Genomic DNA, 24,347 nt, shown 5'->3' with positions numbered 1-24,347 from the left:
TATCAGATAAAAATGAGATTATATTAAATGTATACATGACTAACGAATTAATTATCTGATAAACGATATTATATTAAAAGTATACATGACCAACGAATTAATTATTTCGTGTGCCCTAATTCTCTTTTAACCAAGTCTCTCTTTTCCGATTGCTTTGGTTACCTTCTCCTCGTCCTCCTCTGCTCTCAGCTGTGGGAGGGTGATCTCGACGCGATGGCTGAGCACTTGGCTTCTATCTTTGGAACGGAGAAGGACCGGGTGAACTGCCCTTTCTACTTCAAGATCGGAGCTTGTCGACACGGAGATCGGTGCTCGCGCCTGCACACCAAGCCCAGTATCAGCCCCACCCTCCTCCTGTCCAACATGTATCAGCGTCTCGACAACGCCATCACCCCTGGACTTGACTCTCAAGGTCAGCCCATGGACCCACACAAGATCCAGGAGCACTTCGAGGTTCTCGCCATCTTCAAGCATTCCTCTTTGCCCTATTTTTTCCATTAATTTGATATATTAACTTGGTTGAATCATAAAGCTTTGATTAAATTATGCGCATGTCTATCCTTCTTCTATTTGCTTCTTTTGAACCTTTCGTAGTTATATGATCTCATTTTTTCTGCGTATATGTAGATGTTTTTTTTTTCTGAAATGCTGCTACTGAAGATTAAAAACGTTGGTAGCTGTATCTTCTTTGCCTTTTATGATCATTATCTACTGACTCAAATGGTTCATTTCGGGCAGTGTTGTAGGATTGCAAGTGCTCTAATCCAATTTCGTGGTCATCAAAGATCACCCTGATACTGCTGGTTGGAATCAACATGATAAGAACTTGGTGTCGCAACGGTCAGGTTGCTTGCAACCTGGCACGCTTTGACCGTTCCTGGCACCCTTTTGGGTTGTGCTTGGCACGGTCTACCAAAATCTGGACCGTATCTTGTTCAGCCTGGACAATTGGTTGGGTTGGATTGGGTCGGGTCAGTTTGGTTGAGTGGCAAAGGTTCAACCTGAGCTGCAACAATTAGAATGTTAGGGGTATTTCCAACAGTAAAAATTTCAAACCCCTCGCCTTGATTTAAAAAATAGAGAGTTTGGGGTTATTTTGGTTTGCTTAAAATTTCTAAATTGATCTCAAAACATTCTGAAAAATTTCTAAAATTTTCCAATAAATACTTAAAATTTCCCTAAAATTTAAAAGCTTATTTTTTTTATATTTTTTCTTTTTCTGATTTTTTTCTTAATATTTATATTTTTCTTTTTTAATATTGTTTATGATATTTTTATTATTATTAAAAATATTTTTTTTGTTTGACAGCCAAATATGATGTCACTTGTTGTAACTGACACACAAATGTGGTGTGCTTAACCTGACCCAATAACTAAATGAGCCGACCGAGCACATGCCATTCTTAGTCATGCCTGTTTGGGCATGGCTCATTGATGCCACTAATTAGAATAACATTGATAAATTTAATCCCAATAGAATTGATATAAAAATCCAGCTCCCCATATTCTGTACTATGTAAATCAAGAACACAGAATGTAGAATTGCTTTCATCATGAATCTGATGTAGATTGAAATCTAGTTCTCTTGAATGTAGAATGCACTCCGCCTTGAATCCTAGGTGATTTTTTTTTATCTCCTATGGTAGAAAAAACAAGCACACAAGGAAAGAATAGAAGCAATGTAACATATGGTTTGACCTAGGCCTACCCTAGAAGAGAAAAAACAATCTTATGTAGTATGAGTATAAAATGTACAACGAATTTTGCATTGTGTAAAATAGGCCTCTTAATCCTCGCTATAAGTGTAACCCATCATCCTTGTGGACCTTGGCTTTTATAAGCTCGTTTTTACTCATTATGGAAGATAAAATGCTCATTTTTTAGTCATAATGGATGAAATGTTAGGTTGAATCTAACCAATCCAAACAACTCCTAACATTAACCCTAAAACCAAATAAGAACAACCCTTAAAGCAACCATTCACCTTCTAACACATAAATTTGAGAAAGAAGGTGAGGATTAGGGATGATAATAGCTAAAGTACCTTACCAAACAACCATCCCTTAAAAAGATCCTAGAGAAGTTCCAAGCGCATGATTTAGCACACAATCAATTTGGTTTTGGGATCACATTATTGAACCTGCCGCACTATTGCATGAACCCATTGGAATGTGATGAATTAAATAAGATGTTGAAGGTCTCTTTTAGAAATTCTTCATTAGGGAGAGTATGAGTCTTATGTCACCCCGCGTTATTGAACCTACCACACTAGTGCACGAACCCATTGGAATGTGCAAATTAAATAAGATGTCGAAGGACTCTTTTAGAAATGCTTCATTAGGGAGAGTATGAGTCCTATGTCACCTCACATTATTGACACCTACAAGGGTTGTCTCTTGGAGAATGTGCATTGATAGTCATGCCATCACTAAGAACACCATCAAATATAAGTTTTTGTTACCTACAATTGATGATATACTTGATTTGATTACAAGGATGTATTGGTTCTTGATAGTTGACTTGCTCAATGGATACCACCAAACTAGAATCATGATAGGCTATGAGTGAAAAACTACATTTAACGCATTAGATAAGTTATATATGTTGATGGTCATACCCTATTTTCAAATGCTTCATACTTTTATATAGGAAATGAATCAAGTTTTGAAATCCCTTATAGGAAAATTTAGTGTACTTTGATTAGATCTACAGTAAACGCATGATACCCACTTGAAACATATTCGTTTTCTTTTTTAGCACCAAGTGTATGCTAGCCTGAAGAAGTGCTTTTTCTTGCAACCCCAAATCCTCTTCGTTGGTTTTATAATTCACACAAATAGCATTTTTGCAAACCTAAGAAAACTAGGGTAATCAAGGACTGACCCCAGGTCTAGAGACTTGAAGCTTTTATAACTTTGTATAAAAGATGTTTCTTTGAGAACTTTAACACCATTACAACTCCCATAACAAACTATTTTAAGTAGGAAGGGATTCAAAGGTCTAGATTCGCCTTAGCAACATTTAAGGAGATTAAGGAAATGTTAACTAAGGCCTCCTCGCAACCTTCAGGAGATTAAGAAAAGAATGACAAATGTTTCTGTTCATAGACATCCTTACCTTTTCAAACCTTTTGAGGCTATGATGCATCTGGAGTAAGAGGAACACTAAGTCAAGAAGGGCATCCTATTCCATTCTCTAGTGAAAAAATTCAACGAAACTCAACAATGTTATTCAACCTATGCCAAAGTGATTTGCGCTATTATACAATTCATTAAATAATAAATATTGATATTAATACCTACTATCTAATTAATTCATCTTGCATTTTGACCACAAGTCAGTTAGCTTTATTCAGCATTATAGGTTGGTCAAAATACTTTATGAATATACTTTTTTCTACAACATCGACTTGGTGCGGACAAAGTCCACTGATGCATTGTGTAATAGACACACTATCCTCAGTGATCACAACAATAAGTAGGATTTATCTCAAAGATGATTACTGCACTTGTCCTAACTTTGTCATAATTATTTGGGATGCTAGCAATTGAGATCGTCTTAACTAGGTTGACTTTGTGATTAGAGATTATCACCTATTTAGGGGCACATGCATTTCTAGGGCATTGCTTAGAGACTTCTTTATTTGACAAATACACATAGTTGGCCTTATCATGCAATTTGGGAAAGCCAAGATCATTGCTCTTATTCTAGGTCAATTCTATTGACCTTTATTGTTATGCTGTTGCTGCTCAAATTGTATCACAATATCACACTGTCAAGAAATGTGGGATGAAATTCTCACTTTGATACATTATTATGGATAATAATGGGTGTATATATACATTGTAGATTGATTATGTATAGAAACTAAAAAAATAGAAAAGAATAAATTATGTTATATTCCTAAATTAAGGGATTCCCCATATCAAAGAATTCCATGACAAGAGATTTCCCGTATAAAGAGATTTTCATGATCAACTATCCTAAAATAGTTGTTAAATTTCAACACCCCCCTGAAGCTGGTGAATGTATATCATCCATTGCTTGAATATAATTGTTGAGAAGTCGTTTGCATTAAGTCCCTTTGTAAACACATCTGCAAATTTTTCCTTTGCAGACACATAAGGAGTACAAATTAACTTATCGTCTAACTTCTCTTTTACAAAGTGTCTATCGATCTCGATGTGCTTTGTCCTATCGTGTTGTGTTGGATTACAAGCAATATTGATGGCTGATTTATTGTCGCAATTTAGTCTCATAGGCTCCTCCCATTTTATTTTGAGATCTTCAAGGATAATCCTCAACCATAGTAGTTCACACACACACATCTTGAGCCATAACCCTAAACTCTACTTTTGCACTTGATCGAGCTACTACATTTTATTTTTTACTCCTCGCGTGACTAGATTACCACTTAGGAACGTGCAATAATATGTTGTGGAACTCTTATCAATCGGATATCCTACATAGTCGGCATACTCCTCCATGTGACTAAAATTCCTTTTCCAAGATTTGCTTTCAAATAGTGGAGTATCTTATTTGCAGCTTGTAGATGAGCTTCTTTAAGGTTATGCATGAATTGACTTACCATACTCACAGCATGGGCGAGTGTGTGTTAAATATATTAGTTTTCCAACCAATTCTTGGAATCGTTTTTTTGTGTACAAGAGACAAAATGGGTAGGCGGGAAGACAAAGATGATTGAAAACTTGGGTTTTAAGTTATGGTACACAAGAAAGAGTAAAATAAGAAATGGAGTAGGTATTGTTGTAGATAGTTCACTAAAGGTTAAAGTTGTAGGAGTAGTTAGAAAAGGGGATAGAATTATAGCCTTAAGATAATAGTAGCGAAGAAATAAGAAGAAAGAAAAAAAAATAATAAAAAAATATTCCAACCCTACCTAATGGGATAAGACTTGGTTGTTGTTTCCTTGTCTATTGCTCAATAATCATACGCCTCTCCAACTTTGTAATTGGGATCAATCAGAGTTAAAGTAGGTTTACATGCTAATTGACTAGTTTCTTTCAAGAGATCAACCACATACTTTTGTTGGGAAATGAAGATACCTTACCGAGACTCAGCTACTTCTAATTCGAGAAAGTATTTCAAGCACCCCAAGTCTTTGATATCAAATTCCTTTGCCTAATAGTTTTTCAAGGCCTCCTTTTCTTTCTTATCATTTTTGGTAACAATTATGTCATCAACATACACTAGTAGAGCAATAACTCCCCCTGAAGTTGTGTGTTTGATGAATAATTTATGATCACCTTGACTCTATGCATACCTGATATTGAGCATCACCTTTGTAAACCTGCCAAACCAAGCTCTTGAAGATTGCTTGAGTTCACATAATGCCTATTTCAATTTGCAAACATCGCTCCCTTTGATGTCTCCTCCAAAGCCTGGTGGAATATCCATATATATCTCTTCCTCTAAGTCATCATGAAGGAAGCCATTCTTTACGTTAAACTGCTGTAAATTCCAATTGAAAATTGCAGCCAAGGACAATAGAAACCCCATTGTACTCATCGTAGCCACCAGTGCAAATGCTTCTTGATAGTCTACTTCATAGGTTTGTGTGTAGCAATTAACTTTGCCTTGTATCTTTCTAGAGATCAATCTGACTTGTATTTCACGATAAACACCAATTTGCATCCCATTGCTTTTTAATTTTGTAACAGCTTCATAATTTCCCATGTTTTGTTTTCTCAAGTGCCTCCATCTCTATTCTTATAGCTTCTCTCCATTTCTCATTGGATAAGCCTTAGATAAGGTATTAGGAATTGGGATAACATTTAATTTGCTAAGAAACTTCTGTGAGATGAAGAAAATCTATGAAAAGACACTGATTTGACCAATGAATATCTTGGATATTTAATGCACTCTCTTATCCCTTTTCTATAGGAAATAGGTAAATCATAAATAGATAAAATAAGAGAGGAAATTGGATTTGTACATACCTCATTTTTAGGAGTAGGATTTGCATCATGAAGGCATTCTTTACATTAAACTGCTGTAAAATCTAATTGAAAATTGCAGCCAAGGACAATAGAAACCCCATTGTACTCATTGTAGCCACCAGTGCAAATATTTTTTGATAGTCTACTTTATAGGTTTGTGTGTAGCCCTTTGCAATTAACCTTGCCTTGTATCTTTCTAGAGATCAATCTGACTTGTATTTCACTATAAACACCCATTTGCATCCCATTGCTTTTTTATTTTGTGGCAGTTTCATAATTTCTCATGTTTATGTTTTCTCAAGTGTCTCCATCTCTATTCTTATAGCTTCTCTCCATTTCTCATTGGATAAAGCCTTAGATAAGGTATTAGGAATTGGGATAACATTTAATTTACTAAGAAGCTTATGTGAGATGAAGAAAATCTATGAAAAGACACTGTTTTGGCCCATGAATATCTTGGATATTTAATGCACTCTCTTATCCCTTTTCTATAGGAAATAGGTAAATCATAAATAGATAAAATAAGAGAGGAAATTGGATTCATACATACCTCATTTTCAGGAGTAGGATTTGAGTTTTGAACTTGCATAGAATCAGATTCTAGGGGAGATAATTCAGGTTGTAGGGGCGGCTCATGTGATAATGATCTAGATTGAGATGAGTAAGGCCCTGAGCTGAGTAAGTCAAGAAAGAGTAGATCTTGTCTTATCTTCCTCCGTAGCCTTCCTCAAAAATGACATCAACAGAGATACAAAATTTTCGTGTAGGTGGATGATAACACCTAAGTAAGGAATCTTGGTGGTGGAATGAGAAAATACAAGAGAAAGTGAAGGAAAAACGAATAGCTTATAAGGAATTATATATTTGTAAGAACGAGAAAAATTAAAAAAATATACAATAGCCAAGAAAGAAATTAAGAAAGTAGTGAGTGAAGCAAAGAATGAAACATTGAACGATTATATAAAAAATTGGATAAAAAAAGGGGAAAGAGACATTTATAGAATAGCTAAAGTGAGAGAAAGGAAAATAAGAGATTTTATCCAAATAAAATATATTAAAAATGAATGTAATAGGGTATTAGTAAACGATGGAGAAATAAAAGAGCGGTGGAAGAGGTATTTTCATCAACTTTTTAATGAAGGTTTAGGTGACCAACTTAACTTAGATAATTTAAGTAGGTCAAATGAGCATAGAAATTTTAATTTTTATCGTAAATTCAAACTTCAGAAGTAGAACAAACTTTAAATGAGATGCACAATGGAAAAGCCCTTGGAACAGATGATATTCCGATAGAGGTATGGAAGTACCTAGGGAAACAAGGTATTGAATGATTTACAAAATTATTAACATGATATTAAAAATAAAAAAATGTCTGATCAATGGAGGATAAGTACTCTAGTTCCCTTATATAAGAACAAGGGAGACATATAAAATTGTGCAAACTATAAGGCTATTAAATAAATGAGTAATACTATGAAACTTTGGGAAAAAGTAATAGAAAAAAGATTATAGAAGGAGGCCCAGTGACTGAAAATCAATTTGGGTTTATGCCTAGAAAGTCGATAATAGAAGTTATACATCTTCTTAGACAATTAATTAAAAAAATATAAGGAGCAATAACAAGATCTACACATGATATTCGTTGACGAAAAAACTTATGATAGAGTCCTAAGAGAAATTATATGGAGAATTCTAGAAAAGAGAGGTGTTAGCTTAACATATATTGAACTAATTGAGGATATGTACGAGAATGTAACGACCATAGTAAAGATTTCAGGCGAAGTAACTGAAGCATTTCCAATAAAGATAGGGTTACATCAAGGATCAGCTCTAAGTCTCTATCTTTTTATACTAATTATGGACGAACTCATTGTGCACATTCAAGACACAGTACCGTGATGCATGTTGTTTGCAGATGATATTATTTTGGTGGATGAAACACGTGAATAAGTAAATGCTAAACTAGAAACTTGGCGGGAAACACTCAAAGTGAAAGGTTTTAAGCTTAGTAAATTAAAGATAGAATATATGGAATTTAAGTTTAGCAATAATAGAAGTAATGAGACAATTATTAAGATAGGAGAGGACGAGTTGCCCGAAACTGAGAGATTTAAATATTTAGGATCATTTTTGCAAAACGATAGAGCGATTGAGAAAAATGTCTTATGTAGAATATAAGCAGGATGATTGAAATTGAGGGGAGCGTCGAGTGTTTTATGCGACCGTAAAGTATCTCTTAAACTTAAAGGTAAGTTTTATAAAATCGCAGTTAGACCTGTTATGTTATATGGAGCTGAATGTTGGGTTATGACTGAGAGTTGCAGAGATGAGGATGTTAAGGTAGATGTGTGGACATACGAGGATGGACAAAATAAGAAATGAGAGCATTAGAGAGAAAGTCGGAGTTGCATTTATTGAGGAAAAATTCCGAGAGACACGTTTAAGATGATATGGACATATAACAACCAATAAATGCTCCAGTTTGGCGATGTGAAACTATGATAAACATGCATATCAAACGAGGAAGAGAAAGACCAAAAAAGACTTGGTTAGCAACAATAAAACAAGATAAAATTTATTTAAATATAGATGATGATATAGTAGGAGATAGAACTCAATGGCGTAGAAGTATTCATACAGCCAACCCCACCTAGTGGGATAAGGCTTGGTTGTTGTTGTTGTTGTTGTTTGTTGTTGGATGATAACACTTGTAGCTGTTTTGTGTTGGAGAATAACCGACAAACACACACTTGATTGCTCGTTGATTTAATTTACCTCAGTCGTGGCTAGACACATGAACAAAAGCAGGACAATCAAAGACTCGAGGAGTGAGATTATTTGTGGTTCAAATATTAGGATAAAACTGTGAGCGCACTTGCATAGGAGTTTGATTTCTCAAAACTTTGGAGGGTAGTCGGTTTATAATGTAGGTTGTAGTAAGGACGGCTCCCCCAATATGATTTTGGAACTTGGTTTTGGAAGAGCATAACATGGGTTGTGGCAAGTAAGTATCCATTTTTCCTCTGAGCAATCACATTCTGTTGAGGAGTATGTGTGCAAGGTGACTCTTGAATTATATCTTGTAGAAAATATGGTGAAAGAAATTGGTTAAAATATCTTTGGTTATCAGATCGAAACCTTTTTACTTTAACACCAAATTGGTTATGTATCATGGCAATAAAGTTTGGAAGGATAGTAGCAACATCATATTTATGTTTTAGAAGGAAAATCCATGAGACTCTAGTGCAATCATTAATGAAAGAAACAAACTACTCAACTCTTGTAATATTAGGAATTCTAGAAGAGCCCCATATATCAGTGTGAATTAAATAAAAAGGGAAAGAACTTCTATTGCTACTAATTAGAAAGGAAACCTTTTATGTTTGGCAGATTCACATACCTCAATGAAAATCTTCAATCTTAATATTATTAAATAAGGAAAGGAACATTATCTTTAAAGTAGTAAATGAAGGATGACCAAGTCGAAAATGTTAACGCCAAATGAGATTATTATTCGAAACAAACAAGTAAGACTTTGAGAAAACATGTTTGACTGTAGTTTCGTATGTGTTTGATACATTGAGATAATAGAGACCATTCTTTTGCAAGTCCAATCCTCTTCCCCGAAACTTGATCCTGAAATACATAATGAGAGGGATAAAACAAGACATTACAATTCATATCACAAGTTAGTTTGTGAATAGACAAGAGACTAGTGGACAATTTCAAAACATGAAGTTAACTTTTAATAACAAGGATGGACTCAATTGAATGTGACCAACACCAACACCAACCACAATAACAATAATTTTTCTATTGCTCATACGAGGTGATATGTTATAAAATGGATTATGAAAGGTGTCATGTGATCGATAGCTCCTAATTTAATAACCCAAGAGTCTTGTATAAATCGGTATGAGGCATGCAATCCATGAGAAAGAAACTTATAAACAAGAGTCATTAGGCTCTAAATTTGTTTTTGCAATCTTAGACTTCATAGAATATAAAAAATATCAGCTATGAAGGTTGACACAATAGGAAGAAGAGAAAAAAAAATATTGACAATGAAGGCCAACAATAAATCGATAATGAAAGCAAAAAAAAAAAGCAAAGAAAACTTTGCAATGAATGCCAAAAAAAATGAAAATTTCATAGGCACAAAACCCTAGAGCTCTGATACTATGTCAAGAAATGCGGAATGAAATTCTCACTTTGATATATTATTATATATAATAATGGGTATATATATACAATGTACATTGATTATGTATAGAAATTGAAAAAATAGAAAAGAATTAATTAAAATATTATATTCCTAAATTAAGGGATTCCCAATATCAAAGAATTTCCATGATAAGAGATTTCCTGTATAAAGAGATTTTCATTATCAACTATTCTAAAATAGTTGTTAACTTTCCAACACGTTTCAAACGACTAAGGCAACTAGGTAACCCCTGTGTCTTTAGATGCCATTATCACCTTCACATGAACCTTGGAAAAAGACAGCATGAATTTCATTTTATGATTATTCCAAACTAAACTGAATCCATGATTCTATTTTTTTAGTGGTGGACCATTTTCAAAGATGACATATTTTATATCATATAATTAAACCAACAGTACATCCTAGATAACCATTTCTTTAGGGGAGAAATTAGATTGCAAGAGTTGCCTATATCTATAGTATCTATTGGAGCAATCGGTGTACCCTTAGGTTTTGATGTTTGGCCAAAGGGTTTAAGTTAGAGTTTGCATCTGTATTTGATATGCGCTATTGAGTGTGCAGGTGACAGGTGTAAACGAAAGTCCAAGTGTGATCTTGGCAAAGATGAAGTCCAAGCATTGGAGTCTTGGCGGCGTAAGTCCAAGCTTGAGGCTTGGCTGTGTAAGTCCAATTGTGACTTGGAAAATGAAGATGCAACAACAAGGATAAGGCTGAATGAAGCTCTTGAAGGCAAAACGTGAAGAATGGGAAAACATCCGAGGGACCCAAGGTTGATGGAGGAGGTTAGAAGACAAGGTCAAGGTTGTGCTGGCAAAGGAAGATCCGACAATAAGGACAAGGCCAGAGGAAGCTCTTGAAGGCAAGACGTGAAAGATGGGAAAGCATTCGAGGGGCGCAAGGTTGGTGGAGGAGGCTAGAAGGGAAGGTCAATGTTGTGTGGGTGAGGATGAGTGCATGAGTAATTGTACTCAAGGGTAAAACCCTAAATTAGGATTTACCAGTCGACTGGTATATATCTCAGTCAACTAGTGGTTGAGAACTAGCAAACTCGGAATGTGATTCCAGGGTTTGTGGTTCTAGGGTTACCAGTCGATGGTAAAGTTATCAGTTTACTGGAAGCGAACAGAATGCTTTGTTCGTTCAGGCCATGAAGACCAGTCGACAGATCTATGGTGAGTAGTCGACTGGAATTGTGTCATTGGATTGTAACGGTCGAATTTCACAAAGGCTAGTCGACTGGTAAGTATGACAGTTGACTGGTGGCAGAAACTCAGCTTGTGTGTTTCCTCCCAAGTTCTATGTAATGGAACTCATATTAGCTGGCTTTAACGATGAAATTAAGTGTGGTTAACCCCTAATAGAGTCTCCAAAGCTCAGAGCAATCTAAGAGTTCTTGATTGGGTTTATGATGAGGTTTCTCCACCGACAAGAAGGATTTAGCTAGTCAGAGTTTTGGGGACTAATCCATCGACGGATTGAGGGATCGTGCACCTTACAAACAACTGTGGAGTAGGAGCATCATCTCTGAACTACGTAAACAAACGTGTTAGAATTTGTTTTCTTTCTTCTTGTCTCTAGGGTTAGCTTTCAAATTTGGTTGTGTATTTCTGCTGCGCTAACAAGTTTAGGAAAGCGAACGAAGTGGGTGACCGTCTATTCACCCCTCTAGCTGGTGATCAAGGTCCCAACAATTAGCATCAGAGCAAGGAGCGCTCTTGAAGGACTAACCACCGAAAAAAGCAAGCGCTAGAGGAAGAAGGCAATGATTTTTAGAAACGTCTGATACCAACAAGTGGTATTGTAATGGAATCGGAAGGAGTACTAGAATGGGACATCTGAATTTCACCTCTATACAAGTGCGAAGACTTCGAGTATGAGAGGAAGCGCTTAAAGACATGGTTCCAAATGGATTAGAACCATTGGATAACGTTGGAGGAACCTTTTGAAGCTTTGATGGACAAGAAGGAAAATCGGCTCTGACCATGGTATTGGACCAAGGAGTAAAGGGAACAATCGGAGGTAAACACGGAGGTAACAAAATTTTTGATAAATTTATTACCTCCTAATGTGTTATCTCGTATAGGTGAGTATAAGTCCCCTCGGATGGGTCTAGTGGCTAGCGCATGAGGTGTTGCCACCATGAGGTCTGGGGTTCGAATTTCGGCAAAGTCGAGGTAAATGCCTCCCTTATGCGCTAGTCACTATTCCAAAAGCTAGTAGCCGCCCGTGATTTACCTCCTCCGTGTTACCCTGGGACGGGTCGGCGGGGGCGCTGGAGGCGAGCGTATTCGCCTTTTGCCACCATTGTATAGGTGAGTATAAGTGTGCTCATGAGTTATGGAGCAAAGTGATTACTCTTCATAGAAATCTTACACTAATCCAACAAGTGGAGGAGCTCAAGGAGAAGAGCTCATTGATCCAAGAGGAGGACCAATCGGATGTTGAAACGTGCTCAACATCAGAAGAGGAGACAGAAGTGGAATTGCCCACATCTTCGAGAGAAGAAAAAAACGAGCAATATGAGATAGTGATCTTGGAAGCTTAACTCTCAACCACCTCTATCGAGAAGAGTGGTAAGGCCTATATCAAATGCTTTGAATGTGGAGAGATGAGACACTACAAGAGTAGGTGCTCATTGCTCAAAAAGGTAAAGGAGGTAAATCCTAAACTCAATAAGGTTAATTTAGAAACTAATGTGAGTTGTAGGAATGGAGCCAAGAAGAAGTGTCACATCATATGTTTCATGTGTGGTGAGCGGAGTCACTACCAAATTAAGAAGCTCACCCAATTGAAGAAATGGAGGCTAAGTCTAGGGAGAGCTTTAAAGGTAAAGGGGAAGGTAAATCCTAATTTAAAGTTTAATTCAAATTCAAATTCCTCCATGCATATTAGAAATAATGTTGTTTATTTGCCCATGCATAATTATGATTTTAGATATAACGATGGGAATAGGGTTAATATGGTTGATAACCCTAGGAAATTAAATTCAAAGGTTAGACCTAAAAAAAATAACCCACTTTGCCTAAGGAGAGTAAGGTGGTGGAAAATCTAGGCATTAATCCCAAGAAGGGGAGACACATGCCTAGGAAGGTGAGTAGGTTTAGGAATGCCCATGGTAGACAAGTCGATTCTAAGGTTAAAAACCTAGAATTGGAAAATCAAGCCTTAAGGGAAATGCTTGATAGGGTAGAAAAATTCCTAAGATCATTGTTGGATCTAAAGGACTCGATAAGATTTTAGGTAGTCAAAAACTTAAAAGTGATAGATTGAGTTTGGGCCAAAGAAAGGCCACATGCAATGATTTCACGTGCTAATGGCAAGGGAGTTAAAGAAAAGATATATATAAGGGTTGCATATAACTATGGTAAGGAGAAACTAACCAAAGACAAGGTGTCTAAGGTTAAGAGAGTAAAGTAGTTAGGTCAATTGTCACCCGAGATGCATCATTATGGTCTAGTCATAATAGATGAGTCAGCTAGGAAGGTGGCTAGGGTTAAGAGCTATAGGAGGAGCTCAAAGAGTCAATTTGGGATCCATGGTCAATGGATCTCAAGTGGACCTTGCTTGGGATTCTAGATGAGTCATAAAATGTGCCAAAGGGTTTAGAGATGGATTTGAGTCTCTAAACTAGTTGGTTTGCATAATTAGGATGAGATTCATGCATGAAAATATGACATGAGATTCATATTGCATGAAAATTGGTTTTAGATGTATAGATGTTATATAAACTAATGCTAGAAATGCATTATGATTTAATATAAGTGGATATATCAAGAGGAAATCAAAACTAAGACTTTAAAGTGTTCAATTTAACGATTTAGGTAGTTTTAGATTTTTTTGTCTATCTTGGGATCCATGATGAATTAATTTTTAATTCTATTTTTTTCAAGTAGAAAATGGTAAAATAGACTAATCTATAAAATTTGAGATTTTTTTGGAGGTTTAGGGAATTTCCAGTGCATTTTTTAAATTGGGTTCAGAAATGGATTTATGTTGAAATTTTGGTGTCGGTTGACTGCTATCAGAAACTAATCGACTGGTATTACTGTTCATCGAACATAGAATGACTTCCTGAGGTTAATTTGATAAGGGCAGTCGAGTGAGGCAGTCTGAAATTGTTTTCAGCAATAGGAAATGATCAAAAGGATGATATATGTGTATGTAATCATATGGGGGATTATACATGATGATTATTGTCCTTAGAAGTATAAGAGTCCAATAATTAGGATATTGTTGAAACTCTTTTTTAATGTATGACAAAGGAGGAGAAATTTAGATTTAAGTGGGAAATCTAAATATCTTTACAAGGAATCCTAGCTTAAGGGGGAGCTTAGATGAAGGGGGAGCTAAGGATTAGGTTCCATTGCATATGCATGAGTAGATTGCATATTTATTTACATATTATTGAATCGTAAAGACGCTAGAGGGGGTGAATAGCGTTCGTTGCTTTTTTCTAAAATCGAGATTACGCAGCAGAAAAGAAACACAAAAATACAAACGCTAACATAAGTAGTTTTACTTGGTTCAAAGCCTTCGACGACTCTCATTCCAAGGTCCGTACTCATTTTGTGCTTTCGTTGGACAATCACTATCAGTTCGAAAATGAGTTACAAACTTTAAGTACACGTACTATAAAATGGAAGATTACTAACAAGAAGAAAGTAGGAATAGAAGTCCTTAATCGTAGGTTGTCGGAGCAGCGAGTAACACGCAAGAACGAAAGTCATAGCAATTGTTGTGTTGAAGCTGTTGGTCGAAGGCTGCTTTTATAGCTCCATCCGGGCGCTTGGATCCCTTCCCGGACGCCTAGACTGTGCTAACGTGGCGAGCTCCCGTTGAACCTTCATCCTCGAAGATTATCCATCTCCGAGCGCCCGGACCCCCTCTGGGCACCTGGATCTTTGACGTGGGTTCGGCCGGTTGTCGCGCATCAACTCAGCTTTTGGATGAGTTTTCTGGTTCAGGCACCTGGACCAACTCCGGGCGCTCGGATTGCTCGGGTGCCTGGCCAAGCATCCGTCCAAGCGAAGCTGGTCCGGGCGCCCAGATCAACCCTGCGTGCTCGGAGTTTGGGTGCTCGGATCCCTTCCAAGCGCCTGGACAACTTTTTTTTAGCCTTCTCTTTTCCGTAAAAAAGAGTTAGTCCAGACAGTCAAAATATGGTTATCGTACAAAACAAAGCTAGCTCAATAAGGCAGTAGTAATTATATCATTTCTCCCCGAGACCAGGATCTAGTCAAGGTTTCAGCTTAGGTTTTCCAAATGGACCTAAGTTGGACCGACGCCTACTGTTCCCTCAATCGGGAACGCGTCTTTACTGGATCTCTCTTCCAGTTGCTTACCAATTGCAGTCACTTGATTTGCTTTTAACTCAGTAAGTCTTCCCGTCAGTTGTCAGGTCCGCAAACCTATTGAATTTCGGCCGGTTGTAAGGTCTGCGAACCCAATCGTCCTTGACCTTTCTGGACTTCGCACTAGCTATCAGGTCTCGTAGACCTAGCTGGATTTCTAGACCCGTCAACTGCACACGTGATAAAACAATTAGACCACAAACACTCTAACTTTAATCCACGTGTCATTCATCAAAGTCTGAGTTAGATTAACAGTGCATATTGCACCAACACATATTATTGCATTATTTGTTTCCCTTACTGAAATGGTTGTCAAATATCAAAAAGGGGGAGAATTGTTGGAACAATTGATGTACTCTTAGGTTTTGATGTTTGGGTAAAAGGTTTAAGTTAAGGTTTGCATCTGTATTTGATATACGCTATTGAGTGTGCAGGTGACAGGTGCAAAGGAAAGTCCAAATGAGATCTTAGCAAAGGTGAAGTCCAAGCACGGGAGTCTTGGCGGTGTAAGTCCAAGCTTGACGCTTGGTCGTATAAATCCTAGTGTGACTTGGCAAAGGAAGATCCGACAGCAAGAACAAGACTTAAGGAAGCTCTTGAAGGCAAGACGTAAAGGATGGGGAAGCATCCGAGCGACGCAAGGCTGATGGAGGAGACTAGAAGACAAGGCCAAGGTTGTGTACTTGTGTTGGCAAAGGAAGACCCGACAAAAAAAATAAGACCAAGAAAACTCTTGAAGGCAAGGCGTGAAGGATGGGGAAGCATTCGAAGGGCGCAAGGCTGATAGAGGAGGCTAGAAGGTAAGGTTAAGGTTGTATGGGCGAAGACGAGTGTATGAGTGATTGTACTCAGGGGTAAAATCCTAAGTTAGGATTTACTAGTCGACTGGTAAAGTTATAGTGCTCAGGTCATGAAGACCAATTGACTGATCCATGGTGAGCAGCCGCCTACAATCGTGTCATTGGGTTGTAACGTTCGAATTCCACAGAGGCCAGTTGACTGGTAAGTATGGCAGTCGATTGGTGACGGAAACACAGTTTGGGTGTTTCCTCCCAAGTTCTATATAATGGAACTCGGATTAGCTGTGGCTTTGGCGACGAAATTAGAGGTGGTTAACGCCTAATAGAATCTCCAAAGCTCAGAGCAATCTAAGAGTTCTTGATTGAGTTTGTGGTGAGATTTCTCCACTGACAAGGAGGATTGAGCTAGCTGAAGTTCCGGGAACTAATCCACTAACGGATTGAGGGATCGTCCATCTTACGGACAGTCGTGGAGTAGGAGCATCATTTTTAAACCACGTAAACAAACGTGTTAGGGTTTGTTTTCTTTCTTCTTGTCTCTAGGGTTAGTTTTCATATTTGGTTGTGTGTATTTTTACTGCACTAACAAGTGTAGGAAAGTGAACAAAGTGCCTCTCCGGTGATCAAGGTCCCAACAGTATCATGTAGCAACACGTGAACTTTATTAGCTATTTTTTGGAAAACCCTAGAAACTATTCTAGACCCAACTTAAGTCATCATTTGCCTTCCATTCATAGTCTGATGGAGAAATTGAGGACGTCAATCGCAATTTAGGGGTTTTATATCTACAACAACAACGCCTTATCTCATTCGGTGGGTCGGTGGATTTTTAAATGTCTATTAGGAGAAAAATTAGGGATTTATTATTTGCAAATTTTCTGAATTCTCTTTCAATAATTTTGTAAGCTGGTCATGGTCGTAGTCTAGTCGAAGTTGTGTATGAGTCTAAAGCTCGTCAATTTGTAGACCTAATTCCTTTACCTACTAATTATTGATGTGATTCCTTTGCCAAATTTACTAAATAATGAAGCATATAAAATTCTAGTAAATGCACACTGTAAGTTCAAGGAGTACAATGTTAGGATCAAAAAAAGCAATTTACTCACCTCAAGTAGAATCGACGATCAAATGAGGTCAAAGTCCTAGACGAACTTCTACAGAACAACCAAAAGAACGATTGAGATGGAACTCAATACCACTTTAACTACAATAATTCCTAAGATCAAACCATACTCTAAATTACTGGATCTAATCTTGATCCATTTAACACAACACATATTAAAGTGAAACCCTAATTTATCAAAACAGCCCTAAAACTCTTAAATTAGCCAATAAAGCATACCCATTACAGGGGACGATTAGGACCTCATGATCCAATGTCCTAGCACATGGAGGAAGGAATATGAGATTTACCCATTACTAAGCAAATCAACATACATTAAGATGACTGGCAAACTGTGAATACACCACTACAAGGAAGAGCGATAACCGATAGCTTACTCATCCAATGTTCAAATCTGGATGTAGAGATCGATCCAAGCCATGTCAGGAGCAATATTGCTAGGAGCAATTTGAAAGCAAGAAGTTCAGGATCTATCTAGCAATTAACCATCATGATCAAATAGGAATGAGGAAAACTTCCCTAGCTTAATCAGTTTCCCAATGACTTTCTATCAATATATCTACTGGACCTGATCAAGAAATCTGCTTAAACCTTAAATCTTCAATCAAGAGGGATCTAAATGGAATCAAGATCAAAAATAGGCTACTTAGTTGTTCAACATCATCAACTGTGCTAATACTTGTAGCTGATAAAAATCGGACTAAACCTAAGAAAGCCTGATTCAACTTCAAATTGGTCAAACTAAGTATAAATTGAGCTCTATTTGAACCCACATGACCCTACTCACAATACACTACATACTAGACTTCAAAGGATCCTGTTGAGCAGGTAGAAGTTAGATGTTGGTTTGGTTTAGCTCATTTATTGCTAAAATTTAGAATGAATCGCATTTTAAAATTTAAATGAAATCAAAATATGATATATATATATAATAGAAGGACAAGATTGATAGATCTTTTTCTAATTTTCATATATATTGCTTTTGTTCAATTATGGTAGAAAACTCACTTTTACATGTGATGAAGATTAAATATGAGTATAGTTTTCTTTTTTCATTTCAAATTATTTCTGATTTCTGATTTTTTTTATCTTTAATGAGTAAAGTTTTAAAAAAATTACTTTACTCTTTCCTTCTACCAATTGAAACGATTAGATGAAAAATATTTCATAATTTTTTCCTATCTCTTAGTTTCCAAAGATAAAGCCTCATAATGGCATATGACTCCATGTTATGTTTCATTCTGGAATATGTTACGGTAGACATCTACTTTGATGGTTAGGTGAGAGTTGCTATAAAATTGCAGTTACATGTTGGCGGAATGATGCTCCTAAGTGGTTTTCAAGATTGATTATGCGACAATGCTCATAAGCGGTTCCATTTGATCATATGTTGCTTTTAGGATGTTTTAATGTGTTTGACAAAGGGTCTAAGTTAGGCTTGTCTGTTATGTGATATTGCTATAAAATTGCAGTTACATGTTGGCGGAATGATGCTCCTAAGTGGTTTTCAAGATTGATTATGCGACAATGCTCATAAGCGGTTCGATTTGATCATATGTTGCTTTTAGGATGTTTTAATGTGTTTGACAAAGGGTCTAAGTTAGGCTTGTCTGTTATGTGATATTGATATACGATCCAAACATTGCAAATGGAGCTCGTGACTTGATGCCAAGTTCTGTTGGTTGAACACTTCAAAGCAGGGTCTCTCTAGTCAAATGATTAAAGACTTGGAAGCGAGACCTTTGGGCAACTGGTGATGACCTAAAACATACAGCTTTAGGGAACACAGTCACCAATGATGTGGAGGTTGAAGACCTGGATTATGGGCACTTTGGGCATGCGAAGACCTAGAGCGTGGAGCTTTGGTTAACATCATTGAGGATACTTTGAGCAACATCATCTAGGATAATGTGGATGTTGATGCTTTTGGGTATGAAACTGTAATATGCAGTTCATGCTTTTGGGTAACATCATTAGGGGTTAATGTGGGTAAACTAGTTAGGGGATACTTAGTTGGCTTACATAGTCTTCAATAAAGGAGCAATAGATTTCTGTTGTAGTCCGCGATTGAGCTTAATCTTAGAATTTTGCATGGGCTTACAAAGGCATAAGACTAGTGAAGTCGAGATCTTTAAGCAATTTGAGTTGGTTGGAGGTGATCCTGGTCAACTGGAGTGTTGAGTCAACTATTGAGTAGATTATAAACTCTTTGTTTAAAAATAGAATGCTCTCTGTTGAGCTTGATAACTGAACTTGTGCTTGAGTCCACTCAATAGGGACCTAATCAATTGAACTTTTTGCTGTTGGCTTCCACATACTGAGCTAACACGTGGATTTCTAAAGTTGAAAGTTGTGTCTACCAATGCTTGGATTCTTTGTTTATGCAATCCTATACCAATGCTCATTTTAACAACCATCCTTATAAAGTTAAGTAGTTAATTTTAAGTGATGATTGATGATTTTTAGCTCTAGACATGGGTATTCTCTGTTATTAACCAAAAAGGAGACCTTTTCATCCTACTTTTTCTTAGGAATACCAAGGTAAAGAGATAATGATCCTTCTTAGGGATATCAAGTTCTCACATTGACTTGTAATCCTTACAAGAGAAAAAAATTCAATGGTTCATTACTGCATTAGAAAGCCAAGAGTTTGTACCAATCAACTATTCATAGTGATGAATGAATAATTAGTTCTTGGTTGGATGCTGGACGGATATGACTATTTTTACATTATTTAATACCTTTGTGCATTTGATTTTACAATTTCATTCAAGGGTTTAAAAAACTTGTGGTTGAGCTGCAATGTTGTGAATGAGGCAGGTAGATACTATGCTTTATTACAGTGAACTTTCAATATAAACTTTGTAAGGATATTTCTGCATTTTTTTTTTTAATCAAAAAGGTCGACCAAAGGAGCTGCTTTTTGCACTGTTGTTTAGAGATCAAACCCACAGTATTAACCTTATTGAATGGTGTTTTAGCCACTAGGGGAATTATGAATTGATAATATCTTAAACAAGTTGATGACCTGTGTATTTCGTGCTAGTTGTGAAAATATATAAGAAAATTATTTTACCACAAGATTTAGAATTCTTTTTAGAATTTTAATATTATCACTTGTTGAGCTTATAATTTGTACTATTTTTATCTCCCAGATTTAATATTTTGAAATAATCTTTCAAATTTATTATGTCTTATTTTTTAAAACACTGAAATAATATGGACTCAAAAAAATATTTTTACATGTAGAATTGAGTAGAATATAGACTTAGAGAGCATGTAAATTATATCTAAATTCTAGGAATTCTTAATTAAAAAATAGTATACAAAAAGTAGTTTTTCTATAAATAATTTTAGTTTTAATAATAATTGAAAAAAATATTTATTTGTCATAAATCAAAGAAATACAGTATGCAATTAAATCACAATAATAAAATATAAATTTAAAACATCTTAATCAAATTAAAATTAATAGGAGGTCAAATCTATGGACAAGATATCCATGGATAAATATGACCATAAAGAAAAACTATTAGGATTGAGTATAAGAGCATCCACAATGGGAGCTCTCTTGAGCTCCCATCAAGGGAAAATGGGAGCTCTATGGGGAGCGCTCTTTTTTTTTCAAAAAAAATTAAAATTATTTAAGTTATTTGATGTGGCATTGTGGGGGCCACATAAAACCCTTACAAGGCCCCTTACAAGGGATCCTACCGTTGGAGATGCCCTAAGTTCCTGAAGTCCCCATTTAATTAGCAACCATGATGACACATCACATACATTAATTGTATGCTAAAGGACACATGGCCAATTAGATGATAATAATCAATGTAGGCGTCTTCAATTGAATCTTAAGTTTATACATTATAACAAAGTAGGAAGCCTAATTGTTCACATAGCCTTTACTATCTAGCTATATATATATTTGTTACTTGCATATGTTGCTCATGCATGTTATGATTCTATGAACAAGGGATCATGGCATCCATCATACTTCATAAAATTACCATTATTGCAAATTTACAGTGTCGGGTGCTAGAACAGATAAAATTAAAATACTGTCTTTAATCAATTTCCAATAGATAAAAGAAAATGATAAGATGCTATATACATATTCAAGGACAATAGCTAGTTATATGATTATCTTAGATAAGTTGGATAATTTAGAGTAAAAGCTGTGAAAATAGAGGGAAACAGAAGCGAACTTTAGTTAATGAAATTAAAAATGTTTTAAGAGATTCGAAAGTATTGCACGCATAGATTTAATAACCGGATAAGCTTCAATTTGTAGAAACCAATGTAGCCACTTCTTGTTAAGATGGATATATATTGGTTTCTTGTGATACTTTTTTTTTCTTGGCGTCAATGTTTTTTTATTCTCGCATGTGGCCTTGAGAAGTTTTTTTACAGAATTTTTATGAAGATCTCTTTGAGGAGCTAAGCAAGTATGGGGAGATTGAAAGCCTTAACGTTTGTGACAATCTGGCCGATCACATGGTAATCAGCATTCAATGCTTATTTAATCTTATATTATTATAGAGAAAAATTGATCTACTTGTAATTTGAGGCACTGAATCCACTTTGTTGATGATAGAACTGTGTCTTACACTTTCTTGCATTTTCAGGTTGGTAATGTCTATGTTCAGTTTAGAGAGGAAGAGCATGCTGCAAATGCACTTCGCAACCTGACTGGAAGGTTTTATGCAGGTACTTTTATCCTTAGTACTACATTGCATGCTATTATTCATTTTCATTAAGCTTCTAGTTCACTACTTAATATTTAGCTATTATCCCGTCTTATTCCTTTTCCTATTCTAAAATGGAAATTCATGTCGCTTGATATCCAATTATTGTAGGTTTCTGTCTTCTCACTGGTTTTTCTATGTTGCAGGGCGCCCAATTATTGTAGATTTCTCTCCTGTTACTGATTTCCGAGAGGCTACATGTAGGCAATATGAAGAAAACACCTGCAATCGAGGTGGATATTGCAATTTTATGCATTTGAAACAAATTAGCAGGTATTTCATTCTGTTGTCTGATAATTTCTAGAATTTTAGTTGTTTTTGTGATGTTTTCTCTAATTGGCAGGGAATTGAGGCGGAAATTGTTTGGGGGAAGCAGGAGGCACCGCAGAAGTCATAGTAGAAGCAGAAGCCCTCATGGCCACCGTGGTTATGAAGATCGTCCTGTAAACCGTGGTCATGGTAGGCGTCATCCTGATAGGGATCAATACTCTGAAGAACGTATCAGAAAACCCAGGAGTCGTAGCCCAGGTCGTAGAAGGAACCGCAGTAGAAGCCCTGGAGGAAGAAGGAACAGAAGTCCTATTAGAGAAGGAAGTGCCGAGCGAAGGGCTAAAATTGAGCAATGGAACAGGGAAAGGGAACAGACCGAAGCTACTAGAAGGAACAGCGAATACACTCAAAACGGCCAGCAGAATAATGACTATCCTCATCAGGATCAAGAAAGTTGATTGATGGCTCAATGGTTCGTTACTTGCTTCTTTGATTTTGTTGATCGTCTTAGAGTAAGATTGCCTCTTCGTATAACTACTTGTTCACAAAAATATAGCTTACAGTCCATTTTCCACTGTGCAGGTGGTGTGCAGGTTCAAAGTCCTGTTCAGTGGAATATTTAAAAAGAAATTAAAAACCTCTCTAGAGAAATTCAAAACAATCACCTACTTACCTGCATTTGTTTGGTTTTATTTGGTTTAAAACTGCACCATTTAGGTAAATTGGCTTTTGCGGGGATGCCTAACATCCTATTCATCTATCGACCATTCGTTAATTATTTAGCCATTTCATATTTTTCTTGTTAGCCACTTTGCAGCATATATGCCAAATTTTCATTTGAATTCTTTAATTAATCATCATGCTTCAGGCCTACATTCTGTTAAAAGTATTTTTAAACTAAGGATGCACTTTGATTATTTTATAACTGCCACAAGGTACATGAATAATCAAAGAGCTTGCTCTCCGTTTTTGTCAGGTAGGTTTTTTTTTCCCGCTAGCCTTGTTCAATGATTGGACCTACAATGCCTGTTTCTTTGTTTGTTTTACATTTTTTTTTGGTTTTGTTTTGTTTTTTAGCTTCAATGAGCTTATGTTCTTTGCAAGTTTTGCAGGTCCAGGTGTTCCTGCCACAGCTTCAACTCATCCCTTTTTGCTTAATGAACTTAATTTTCAGGACGGGCGTGACTTGCGAATTGACCAGAATCTGCCTCGGCAAGGCGACTCGGTAGTGTGCTCTTTCGGAACTCTAGTACTTTGTAATGCTTTTACTTGTTGCAGGATGTGATGTAAAGACATAATCTACTTCTGTTTGGTGTTTGCAAGATATGCATAATGTTAAGTACAATTGTGATTTATCTGCACCAATTGCTGCATCTACTGCTTTTAGCTTTCCATGTTTGTATGTTTGTTTCCTTTTGAAAGCAGTTTATGGGGAGTACTTCTCTTGTTGGGCTGTGGAATGCATTTGAAATCTAACCAGCACTTCGGACGCTAGATAATTTTCAATTGAATTCTTCAAAGTTTGATTGCATTGAAAAAATTCTTTAGATTCAATTGTCAGATGGGTTAATGCATGAATTTGTTATAAATTTTTTAATTTTCTTTTAAATAAACCGTAGCTTATTATTATTTTTTTTTTTCATATCTAACCTAACGTTTATAATTGTTTATTAAATATAACATCTGTTTAATTTGTATTTCTATTATTAAAAAGGTCATATAATATACATTATGTAAAAAATCTACATAGATTACATAAAAAAACGTGGATTTCTTTCTCACATTAAAATGTTGACTATGTTGGTATGATTGATATTTTAAAATGTACTAGAGAGCGTGTGTACTAAGTACCTGCCTCTTTAAAATCTGAATT

General features: G+C 36.1%; 1 protein-coding gene across 3 annotated transcripts; it reads left to right on the top strand.

The window, feature by feature from the left end:
• The first annotated feature begins 96 nt into the window (after positions 1 to 96).
• Positions 97 to 23,866, top strand: LOC121985313 (splicing factor U2af small subunit B-like). 3 transcript variants are annotated; one of them, XM_042538680.1, is made up of 6 exons: positions 97 to 453; positions 21,870 to 21,956; positions 22,085 to 22,166; positions 22,351 to 22,477; positions 22,548 to 22,946; positions 23,587 to 23,866. In XM_042538680.1, the coding sequence occupies exons 1-5, from the start codon at positions 214 to 216 to the stop codon at positions 22,930 to 22,932; spliced, it is 921 nt and encodes a 306-aa protein (XP_042394614.1). In that variant the 5' UTR covers positions 97 to 213; the 3' UTR covers positions 22,933 to 22,946; positions 23,587 to 23,866. The 3 variants fall into 3 exon arrangements, with proteins under 3 accessions (XP_042394614.1, XP_042394613.1, XP_042394612.1); XM_042538679.1 differs by having other exon boundaries at positions 23,057 to 23,866; XM_042538678.1 differs by having other exon boundaries at positions 98 to 453; positions 23,649 to 23,866.
• Positions 23,867 to 24,347: the final 481 nt, after the last annotated feature.

The sequence above is a fragment of the Zingiber officinale genome, chromosome 5B, assembly GCF_018446385.1.
Source record: "Zingiber officinale cultivar Zhangliang chromosome 5B, Zo_v1.1, whole genome shotgun sequence".
Classification (NCBI taxonomy): Eukaryota; Viridiplantae; Streptophyta; class Magnoliopsida; order Zingiberales; family Zingiberaceae; genus Zingiber; species Zingiber officinale.
Note: the sequence above shows the minus strand (reverse complement) of the source record. Positions and strands in the feature narration are given on the sequence as shown.